Raw genomic sequence first — 11476 nt, 5'->3', positions numbered from 1 at the left:
TCTATTATAAAAACTATTCTATTTTAGAGATAAAAATATAAAATATTTTGGAGATAGTCTAAAACGGAAAAGCATGCATACATGTCTATAAGAGATTTAAACCTAGGGGCAACGACTCGACTTTCTGAAAAAATATTGTTAAATTAAAATATCTAGTTATAGGGAAAATGAATAGATTAGTTATATTAATATATATGTTGAGATATGTATGAAAATAACTCAGATGAACTTTGTCAAATATGGAAGTATGCGTTTATGCTATGTATTGAGCTATTTTTACTGCAGAAAAAAAGAATTCATTGAGCTATTTTAGTTTTTTGCTCAAAGATATACCAAAAGAAATTTTCTTGGATAGCTTTTTTAATTTATTTTCATAAAATAGCGTACAAAGAGAAAATGACCAAAATATGTTTTGATTAAAAATGAAATATATATTTATACTATTTGAATTAACTAATCTAGATTTAGGGTTTAGAATTAAGGTGTGAATTTTGGAGATGAAGTTTCAAATTTCAAAAAATAAAAAATAAATATTAAAAATTAAAATAGAAAAGCTATTTTGATAATTTTATTTTTAAGGACTATTTTTGTGACAAAAAAATCAAAAATAGCTATTTGAGAAAATTGTCCTATGCAAAATGTTATTTGTTATTTTTGATATGTAACGAAACATACGTTTGAGGAAAAATGCCGCATATCTGCCATTGATCATTTCATTTGTCACCTATTGGCTTTAACCACCATCTCACCGGCTGCCACATACCTGCCATTGATTGTTTTGCTAATATAAACACCTTATATCGTATATATTCCCTACGTCCCATTTTATGTGATGTTTTAAGTTATTACACATAGATTAAGAAAACACATATTTTTATGTAGCTTATCTTGGTAACATAAAAATACATTAAATAAAACTAGTTTAATCAATAATAAAAAAATACAGTATTTTATAATTGATTATAAAATTTAAATCATATTAAATTCTACCTAGATTAGTGAAAACATCACTTAAAATGGGACAAAATAAAAATCCTAAAACACCACTTAAAATGGGACAGAGGGAGTATATATATATATACATTCAAATTTCTGAATGTAACTGTTAATGCAGCTCATGCATGGCCAATCTGTTCCGCCTTAATTTTCTCTATTTTTTTTTTTTTTTTTTTGGTAAACAATAATTTTTTTTTTCTCTATTGTTAGCCATAAAAGAAATATTTGCAATACCTTTGAAAGTTGGAATCACTTTTTTATGATATATTGTTATCTATCGTTACTTTATATTGGACGACGGATTTTAATCTACATCAACTAAATTACATACGGCCGGTTATATGACCTAGTGAGTGAAGTAGTTGAAAAGAAGAAAATAATTCATTTGCTGCACTGCGTATAAAGTTTTCATTTCAGTAATGGCTTGCTTATAGTTGACATAACCAACACACACAACTCTGACACATATTTTTAGGTTTATACGCGTGAAAGTAAGTGTGTATAGCCAAATCCAATATCCAAAAAAATAGAAAAGAAAATCAAAACACGCACGCACCACGGTATAAATTGAGGTCCCATAAATTGAGGACTTCAGCCAGCTAAAGTGATAATGATTTCAAAATAATATATTATAAATATTGACATTTTGTAAGCGCGGTTGACTTATCTTTTACTTTTACGAACGAAGTTGACAGGAACATTTTATCAGAAACAAAAGAAGAGGAACGAATGGAAAAATACGAGCCAAATAATACAAACAAGAAAGAGTGTTTTTATTTTGGGCACTAAACAAGGAAGATTTTACGCGGCAAGGAAATGAGTTAGACTAAGAATTTGGGAAGTGAGCAGAGAGAGACTGTTTTTCAGTTTTGCTTTGTTCCTTATTTGACTTGTTGCTGTGTACGTGTAACTCTCTACTTCTTCATTTTTCTCAGCTTTATTTTAGTTTTTTCCTTTACTATTCAAAAGCCAATTAAATACGTACACACACAATATATATATTTATAAAGTTGTTATAATAAAACTACTGCACTACAAACGTTGTCTTTTTCATTCAGATTGTTGACAATTTGTGAAATGGAAAGAACTATGATAGTTTTATAGTTAAGTAATAAATGGTTAAGTTATAATTACTTATTGAACTAAATATTATTTGGAATTACAGTTACTAAAGAAGTGAAAGCGTAGTATATTACAAGTTAAATATATTCGAAATAGTAATAGTATGTTTGAAAAAAAATTGAAAATTGTGTCAAGGATTTTCCATATTATATATGTTTGCCAAACTAGATGTTTTGACTTGGATTTAATATGTAATTTATAACCTTTTAATATCAAGGGGAAAAGGCAAGTCTAGGGACGGGGTAAATCCATGAATCATGATCCACTCAGCGTAAAAGCTAGAGTTAAAGATATTCTTTTTGCATCTTTAAAAAAAAGATATTCTTTTTGCAACATGATGAATGTATACACTTTATACATGTTTATTGTGTCATAATTGCGATTCGTTATTCATCTACTACTACTCCCTCAGTTTCGATTTATTTGTAGTTCTAGAGGAAATTTTTTGTTTTAAAATAAGTGTCGTTCTCGGTTTTCAATGCAAAATTTATTGACAATATTCTCTATTCTATTTTTTTATTGGTTGATATATGGTTAGGTGTATTGGTAATAATGTTTTTATTTTGGAAATATGTAAAATTAAATGTTTTCTTAATCTGTGTGCATAATAAGCTTAGAACGACAAGTAATATAAAACGGAGGGAGTATTTTATAATATTCATAAAAGAAGTACGTATCTTATATTATTGAGAAGTAATAAATGCAATATATTAAAATTAATTAATTAATACAGAATACTTAGTTTTTTTTCATTTAAAAAACAATTCTTAGTTTTTTTTTCTTTTACTATCAAATACTTCATCCGTTTCTTAAAGAGTGTCGTTGTGACATTTTTCACACAGATTAAGAAAGTTGTTGAAATATATGTAAGTTGTAATTAATTATACCTCTTTGACCAATAGTATTTTAGATAAATAAAATTATTTATAAAATCAATGCAGTTTGCAATTAATTTTCAGCAGAAAATTAGTATAATTTACATTGGAATTGTAAAGTGACACTCTTTGTGTAACAAGAAAATAAGTTCAAAGCGACACTTATTATGAAACAGAGGGAGTAATAGTTTCATCGGAATGATGTAAACCAACCATAAAATGTAGTGAATAGCTATTTAATGATATACTAGACCATGACCCGCCCGACCGGGCGGGTTTTTATTTAATTTTTTAATTTTTGATTTACACTAAATGATGTATTTGTTAATAGTTACTTGTAATACATTCAGAGGTGTACCTACTATAGGATTAGGGGGTTCAGTTGACACATGTTTAATTATGAAATAATTGGTTTTGCATAGGAAGCTAAAAAGAATCAGCAGCTAAAATGGTATTAGTGTATATATTGACAAGGGAAATTCAATTTTATCTTGAGGTGAATAAACATTGGTTTAGATGAAAAGGGAAATTCAATTTTATCTTGAAATTATTTTAGTAGAGAATGGAAGTTAAATTTTATTATACGAAAAATAATTTCGAAATTAATATCCTAGATTTTTTTTTTTGATAACAAATAAATAATTTCGGAATTTATTTAATACAAGAGAAGTTAAATTTTGTTTTAGGACAACACATTAACTAAACTGAAAATGATAAACATTTAAATAGAAACTATCTATAAATAAAGAAAGTGATAAATACACATTTAATAAACTGGTTAAGATAATCATTTTTTAGGAATGTTATTAATAGGGTCAGTGGCATGTAACTGTAATTAACATTGAAAACTCAGAGGCATTTCCTAAGTGTACTTCTCTTTTAATAATAGAGATATCTTTTGCTGTTTTTTCGTGTAGCTCGTATTAGCACCATCAACTTCGTACTCAATTTTAATTTCGGAAGGAAAGCATACGTGAGACTTGACCAGCCATCTTGAAATATATAAAATAGTTTGGTGGAAGACTGTCAAAAGAAATTCGAAACTTAGAAATAACTTTCGGTTATTAAGGAGGGAAGAGACACTTTTAGTCCAAATCCTCAGCTTCAATGGATCTACCCAGCAGCTTCTCTTCTTTCAACTCTTAATTTTCAATATAATGCAAAAATGAATTATAACTCTCAAATGATTCCCCCAATAGCACTATAAGTTTATGATATTTTTCAAGAGCATCCTAACCAACTTGATCAGTTGCTACCTTTTTCCTTTTATAGTCACCAACATTGTTTGTTTTCGGATTTAGGGAGTTTTGACAAGAAAAAAAATAAGACTCTTGTCAAACTAGAATTTTGATATTAATAGTCTAAACAAAACTTCTTTTTGAATTTACTTTGAATGTATCATAGCAGCCAGCATTGGTTCGAGGTTTATCCATCTTTACTTTACTTTAAGAGACTGAGATGACAAGCCCTCCCTGCAAGGAAGCTGCACTGAGGGTTCTTGGATTTGATTCTAAATTCTAAATAAAAGCTATAAACTATTTTAAAGCTTCTTGCTGCACAAGTAACTGATTTTCTACATTTGAAAACAATTCTATAATAACGACCAGCCGACAATACTGAAGGAATCTATACCTGTAAACTGTCATAACAAGTCAAGTGTTCCAATTACTTCTCGTACCATCTAAATATTAACCATTTTATCTTAGTGGCCCTTGCCAAAAATAGAAAGAACTATTACAATTTTGAAAGGTAAATGACAAAGCTCATTCAATATCGTTGTCTGAATGTTTGGACAGAAAAACATATGCACATTGTGTTGTTTAGTCGAAGTGTAGAAGACCTCTTTAGTGTCTTGTGTGTCAATTGTCATACTATATCAGATTCACTTGTAAGATCGCAATAAAGATTGCGAGACTCTAAAACCTTTTTGGTTTCGGCAATATCTTTTTTTTTTTGGTTTCTCTAGATCACTGAACTACAAACAAATCAATTGTATATATCTTCTTTACCTGTCAAAACCACAATGTATATCTTCTTTACCTGTCACTCTGGTTAGCCATTAAGGCAATACGTGACATATGCTGAAGCTTCTTCAAAATTATCTGAAACAAACAATTATAAAAGAAAAATAATTTAAGATTAAAATTATAATATCTGTTACGAAGTAGATGTGCAATGTGATTTGAAGGCATAGCAAAAAGTTTGTGAAATACAAACTTACAACTTAATTAAAAATAGAGAGAAAAAGAAAATCCAACATAGATAAAGAGCTTTTGGTACTCAGAGGTTGAGAGGTAGAGCAGACAAAATATGACAGTGAAGCTTACGTGGAGGAGGAGGATCCAGTGTCATGATAGCTTCAGACCACACAATGTTTCCTCTAATCTGGCACGTCTCCTTGTGTCTCACCAAAGAGACCTCTGCACACCAAATCTCTAACTTATTAGGAGCAAGCACGTCCCAGAAGATCAACATGTTGTTACCAGAGTTGCTCAGTTTGTGCCCGGGAAGTTTTTCGTCGAGTTCTGTTATCTCCAATCCCGCCTCTAGCATCAGCGGTTTGTTTGCCTCCCAGTTATCCCCCATCCGTCCACCATAGTTGACGAGCTTGGAGGCAGCGAGAGTTTCCCAGAGAGACTCCAAGCCCATCACCTCTCTCCACTCCACCGCCTCGGTTTCGGGCCTCTCCCATTCATCTGCCTCGCACCACAATACCCGCCCATCTAATCCACTGCAATACACGACATTATCTATCACATGCCAACACTTATTAACTGCGAAGGTTTCCTTTTCCTTACTCATTTTGTTCCATCTGCTTTCACTTGGTGTGTAGGATACACATTCCCATGCGCCATTCAAAGCAACCAACTTGTCCTGGTTTATCACTATGCTTTCGAACATTGCGTGAGGACTACAATGATGCGGGGGCATGGGCAGGGCATCCCAAGTCTGCTTCTCCGGGTCGAAAACCTCTCCCCACCTGCTGGACTCACGATCATCACACCCTCCCAACACATATATCTTCCCGTCCACCACACCAGCCGCAGCTGAATATCGAGCCACCCCCATGGAGGGGAGAGTGCTCCACGTGTTAGATCGACCATCAAGGAACATGACACTGGACGAGCCTCTCCGGAATCTCCTTCCACCCATGACGTAGATCCCGCAACCATGAGCCACCATAGAAGATGCTTCGTGAGGCTGGTTAAAGTAACCAAGGTCCACGTGTGAGCTCGGCAATCTAGACGCCACTGGGACTAGCCGCCGATCACGGGGTTTTAGGGAGAGGGTGAACCATCGTGGATCTAGATCTGGAGGGATGCGTAAGCATAGGTAGATGAGGTTTTCTGTGCAGCCCATAAGAGATCGGTAGTTGTACAACTCAGGCGTCAACAATAGAGAACGATGTCGCTTCGAGACGAGAGATAAGGAAGCGTGTTCCGATCTCGAAACACGGGCCAAGCAACTTAGAACCATCTCTTCCGGCAACAAAGGTATCCCCGCCGAGGAAGAAGACAGCTTCCGTTTCTTCCTATGTGATGATGCCTCTTCCTCCTCGCCGCCGTAGCATCCACTCATCATCATCATCATCTTCAGAGTCAACAAGTCTTGTTTCGGATTTTGTTTATAGAGCGAGCTCTCACCCTCGATTTATATACACGAGTAGGTTGCTTCCTTCCTTTTTTCTTTACAAATATTTTCCTTATTTTGGCTTTCCATATTTTTTATTAAATATTTTATTTTTCTTTTATATTCCCTTTCCAAATATGTTTAGTATTTCCTCACTTAGTTTACGTGTTTCCAATTTCTAAATAAAAGCTACATAACTATTACAAAGCTTCTTGCTTCACAAGTAACCGATGACCTAAATTTTGAAAACAATTCTAAAGGTATATATATACTTGCAAACTGTCATAACAAGTAACAAGTCAAGTGTTCAGTTACTTCTCCTCGTACCATCTAAAGATTAACCACTTTTATCTTATTGGCCCCTTACCAAAAATAGAAATAACTAATTCCATTTTGAAAGTAAAATAACAAAGTTTGTTTGAATGTTTGGATTAGTCAAACCATATATGCACATTGTGTTGTTTGGGGTCATACTATATCAGATTCACTTGTTAGATCGCAGTAGAGACTTCGAGATTCTAGAACCTTCTGCATTGCGTGTCTGCATCTGTAGTGAAACCAATCATTGACGAAAGATAAGATTCAGAGAGATTCACCTTAATAAAGTGAGAGAGAAAAATAGACGTTTAGAGTTTTTTACCTCCAAGGAAGATGATCAAGAAACATTGATGGAGAAACCATAATTTCTTTGAAGCTCTCTCTGTTTGCAACATAAGCTTTGTAGCCATCTGGAACATCACAGATCGGCCATCCTCGCCATATAGGGACGCTCATGTTGTTTCCTTCGTGTACAATATGGATGACTGAACCAGGCAAGAACATCTCCGGAGCTTCCTCATCATCATCATCATAATTTGCTCTTGTTGGGCCTGTTTCCATAAACTGAGAGACAGGGCTATCTGTTGAGGCCTCCATCTCGTGGAAAGGATTAATGAACTCTTCTTCTTGTTTTTGCAGGCTTTCTTGTGATTCGTCAGCTTACAAAAACAAAAAGACAAGAAGAAGAAGCATATCTTTCTTGATGTAGAAACTATAAGTTAAAGAGTTATCATCAGAGTTAGAGATAAACGCTGTTACCACCAATAACTATTGATGGTATTGCTTCTCCTGTAGTTTGCTCTTCCACATCGTTCTGTCTGTGCCGTTTGCTAGCAGACAAGAACCGGCGTGCGAGTCTGAAAATGAGTGCTGTATCAGCTTTAGGATCTTGAGACAGTACTTTGATTGCTGCTACTTGGAGTCGGCGGATTGATCCGTACGAGAGCCGTGATGAGAATTCATTATCCAATACAATGCTGTTTGAGGATTAATATTAGTGAGTCAGTCTGAACTAATTAAAGTCATAAAAAGATTCAATAAAAAAAAGTTTCTAACCTAGTAACAAATTCAGAACATGACTCTGCTACATCTTGATCTACACATGGGAGAGGTCCATAGGCATATACATATAGGTTAGGGAATCTGCAACGTAGCTATATATGCGCCAAAAAAAGTCAGACATAAGAGATGAGTTAAGGCAATGTAATTAATGTAATATTTTGTGAAGTGAAAACATACTCGGATTCCTAGTAAAGAGGCGATAGCACCTCCTAAGGAATGCCCAACGATGCGAATGCTGTAGCCAGCACACTCGCATCCATCACCAATTAACGAGGACAGGAAGCCAGTAGATCCTGACTCTGCATTCTCCATTTGTAATAAAATAGATTAGAGAAAGCTTGTGTGACAAGTTATGAACATTTAAGTTACAGTTATATAAGCCTAACTCTTACCTCCAGGGTCTCCTTCTATTTGCCTAAATAGATCTCTTGCAGCTTCTACTATTCCCGAATGCCCGTAGTGTTTACGAGAAGAATCCATAACGTGAATGCGACTAACATAAACACACATGAAAGGGCACAAGGGGAGAATCATTACACTGCTATGTGACTTGAAACATCAGAGAAAATAGAGACTGACTTTGTTAGGCCGTCCAAGTCTTGAGGAGTTAGTGAACAAGCACGACCTAAACCATCAGTTATGAGGTCTTCAGCCGTCTCAGTTCCTCTGACAGCGATTACAACACATCTCAGATAATGTAACACTACAACAAAATATGTCGCCTTACACTTCTCCTGCAATACACAAAATAAATGAGAAAATATTCTGATGCATTGAAAGCCACAAGATATATGAATCTCATCTTCACTATTGGTGTAAGAACATAGGATTTAAAGGGAACAAACTTACACTACAAATCCGACCTCGACGAAGAACATGAGCAGGAAAGTCAATGAACTTAAGGAAGGCAGCTGCATGACCTCGCCACCAATTATCACCATCAAGTTTAGGCCTCCTGCAAAAGAAAACTTCTTAACATTAGTATCATTACAAATATTTATATATCAACATCAGACAAATTAGTAAAAAAAAAAAACTTATAAAAACGAGCTAACCAGGTATAATAATATAGTACCATTTACGGCTCCAAGGTGTTAAGATCCCTTGCCTACAGATCCATGTGCATAAAAACAAGGCAGGGTTTCTCCCAACATCTAGCAGTGGCCCCTAACACAATGCCACCACACACGCAGGTTAAGAATGATCTAATCATCTAAAGAAGAGATTTGGAGCATGTGTTGTTCAAAAAAATACAGTATAAGCAGCTTCTGCAAATTTATGAAACGTAGCAGCCTCCTGAAGATGAAACGCTGGAGCTTGCATACAGTCCTCATATGAATCTTCAGGAAACTGGCTATTATTCTGCAACAGAGCAAGGCCTGAGAAGTAAACAGAAGACTGGATAAGGTTTACAGAGAAAACTCAACACCAGTCAAGGCTTATTAGAGTTTTCTTAACCTGCCAAAAACTCCAAGTGGCCAGTGCCTGATGCCCTATACGAAACAAGATCACCTAACAGTCTTGCAACTGAACACACTTCATCTTCCTCGATAACACCCCTGGAAAGCAGACAGACAGACAATTCAATTTTTGCCAAGAGTCTGAACAAGTAAAAGCTTTGCTATAGACAAAGTTTTCAGAAACGTACATATACTCACGACGTCCAAGACAGCACAAAACTTCACGAATCCCATGGTCAAACACCTCCTGGTAATGAGCTTTCCATGCATCATCTTGAGTTGCATAGAAAGACCTCCATTGCAATATATCTGACCCCGTGAAGCATTGAGCCAACGCAACAAAGCAAACCGTGATCAAGAAGGAAACCTGCAGCCTTTGCTTCCACCCACGTGTGTCTGGAGGTAACCCTGAGCAAAAGAAAGTTAACTAAAGAGATTCTTAAGCACGTAAAAAAAAGTGCATAGATAACTACAGTTACATAAACTTTGTTGTGTCTTTTGAAGTTTTTTACCTAAAACGCAATGTCTTGGCATGCCATCAGGGGAAACAAAGGTGGAGACACGGAACATAAGGAAAGTTGCAGCAAGGAATTGCATTAGAGTTATTACCATTGCAAACCGAGTCCACCAAAGCCATGTCTTATACTTCATCTGCAGATAATGAGCCTTTAGATTTCACATGACATTCAAAGACTTTTGATTTTTTTTTTTTTTATAAAACGGCACCTTTCTTTCGAGGCTGATCTGAGTAGGAGAATCCATGATGGTGATGGCCATGAGCTCCTGTGTAGTGGCGACCTTAACCATGGCGGCTAGTTTGACGCATGCGGCTAAACAGACGGCGTAGAGGGGGAATAGCTGTGAGGAGCTGTCGCAGTTTGAGGTGGAGACGAGAGTCAGAACACAGCCTGAGACGATGACGGCCAAATTGGCAAAGCCGAGAACCAATATCGTTCTCCTAACTCTCTTCAACCTCGAAATCATCATTTGATTGTTTGGTTTTTGTATTTCCCCCTGGCTGATGATGTTTAGGTCAATGTCTCTACGGGCATGAAAGCACGAAGAGACATCTCTCCGAGACAAACAGACAAAAAAAAAACAATTTGATCTTTTGCTGACAGACACATCTGGAAACCAATGTCCGTACGAAATATAAATAAATAAACTAATGACAGACAATTTGATCTTTTGTTTTCAGATATGTTTTGTATTCAAAACTATGGTTACGTTATCCCCACGTTACATGATGAAGATTGAGTTGGTACGTTACGATGAGAGAAGAAAAAAACATTTAAGATAACTATTTTTTTTTGGATATATATAGAAAGAAAGTTAGAATCTGAAACAGTGCAAAGACTCTGTCATGTCCCCAAAAAAACAAGGTAAAAGGATTTGATTCTGTTTCTAAAAGAAAATAAAAAAAAAGTAAAGCAGCAGTTGTTTTGGAATTCTAGAGAGAGGCCTTTTTGAGGTGCATGAAGAGGAGCGAGATGGATCTTTTTCAACGAGAACCTCGTACAAGTTGCTCAACAACCTGCAAACAAAGGAAAAAAACAGTTTAAGAAAGAAAAACAAAGTCCTTAAATGTTCAAAGCTCTAGATCATTTGTTTGGATGATCCTATGGAAACTACATTTCATGACAAGTTGCTTGAGTCTATCTATTTCCGAGAGATGCTAGCTTAGGTAACCACAAAGGGGACGCAAAGGAGTTAAAACCAGTTACTATCTTTGCACAGGGATGTTGTTGTTCAAGAACAAATCCCTAAGCTCTGAAAAGCAAAAAGGAAGGGAGACAAGGGAAGTTTCTGTCTAAGGATTGCTTACCATGAGAGGATACTGTATCATCCACCCAACAAAAGGAATCTGAGAAAGGAACATCTTTACCGTCGACCAAAATCCACTGCAAATTATACAAACATGTGACGTTAGTTAGTTAGTTAACAGGCCGAAACTTTTAGCAAGAAGCTGAGTAAACTAGTGACTAATTAGTGATTCAGAAACGGATTGTCATT

The 11476-nt window shown here is 35.3% G+C and overlaps 2 protein-coding genes across 3 annotated transcripts; both read right to left on the bottom strand.

The window, feature by feature from the left end:
• Positions 1-4949: 4949 nt before the first annotated feature.
• Positions 4950-6635, bottom strand: LOC108837674 (F-box/kelch-repeat protein At4g39560-like). Of its 2 annotated transcripts, XM_057007378.1 has the most exons (3): positions 5792-6635; positions 5321-5743; positions 4950-5095 (listed from the first exon to the last, which is right to left on the bottom strand). In XM_057007378.1, exons 1-3 carry the CDS (start codon positions 6582-6584, stop codon positions 5046-5048), a joined length of 1266 nt encoding a protein of 421 aa, XP_056863358.1. In that variant the 5' UTR covers positions 6585-6635; the 3' UTR covers positions 4950-5045. The 2 variants fall into 2 exon arrangements, with proteins under 2 accessions (XP_056863358.1, XP_018466202.2); XM_018610700.2 differs by having other exon boundaries at positions 5321-6635.
• Positions 6636-7054: 419 nt separating this feature from the next.
• LOC130508971 (uncharacterized) lies at positions 7055-11412 on the bottom strand. Its single transcript, XM_057004484.1, has 15 exons — positions 11289-11412; positions 10190-10997; positions 9976-10114; positions 9652-9871; positions 9462-9562; positions 9258-9382; positions 9079-9170; positions 8853-8958; positions 8583-8737; positions 8396-8496; positions 8181-8302; positions 7998-8095; positions 7701-7918; positions 7264-7600; positions 7055-7170 (listed from the first exon to the last, which is right to left on the bottom strand). The coding sequence occupies exons 2-15, from the start codon at positions 10448-10450 to the stop codon at positions 7092-7094; spliced, it is 2154 nt and encodes a 717-aa protein (XP_056860464.1). The 5' UTR covers positions 10451-10997; positions 11289-11412; the 3' UTR covers positions 7055-7091.
• Positions 11413-11476: the final 64 nt, after the last annotated feature.

The sequence above is a fragment of the Raphanus sativus genome, chromosome 1 (assembly GCF_000801105.2).
Source record: "Raphanus sativus cultivar WK10039 chromosome 1, ASM80110v3, whole genome shotgun sequence".
NCBI lineage: Eukaryota > Viridiplantae > Streptophyta > Magnoliopsida > Brassicales > Brassicaceae > Raphanus > Raphanus sativus.
The sequence above is the reverse complement of the archived record's forward strand: the minus strand, read 5'-3'. Positions and strand labels throughout refer to the sequence as shown.

Excerpts from the sequence above, each read along its gene's own strand:
- LOC108837674 (XM_018610700.2), bottom strand. The coding sequence starts at position 6,584 with ATGATGATGATGATGAGTGGATGCTACGGCGGCGAGGAGGAAGAGGCA. Across the intron at positions 5,096-5,320 it reads ACTGGATCCTCCTCCTCCAC|ATAATTTTGAAGAAGCTTCA; the intron begins GTAAGCTTCACT and ends TGTTTGTTTCAG.
- LOC130508971 (XM_057004484.1), bottom strand. The coding sequence starts at position 10,450 with ATGATGATTTCGAGGTTGAAGAGAGTTAGGAGAACGATATTGGTTCTC. Across the intron at positions 10,115-10,189 it reads AGATCAGCCTCGAAAGAAAG|ATGAAGTATAAGACATGGCT; the intron begins GTGCCGTTTTAT and ends CATTATCTGCAG. Across the intron at positions 9,383-9,461 it reads CCACTTGGAGTTTTTGGCAG|GCCTTGCTCTGTTGCAGAAT; the intron begins GTTAAGAAAACT and ends TTTACTTCTCAG.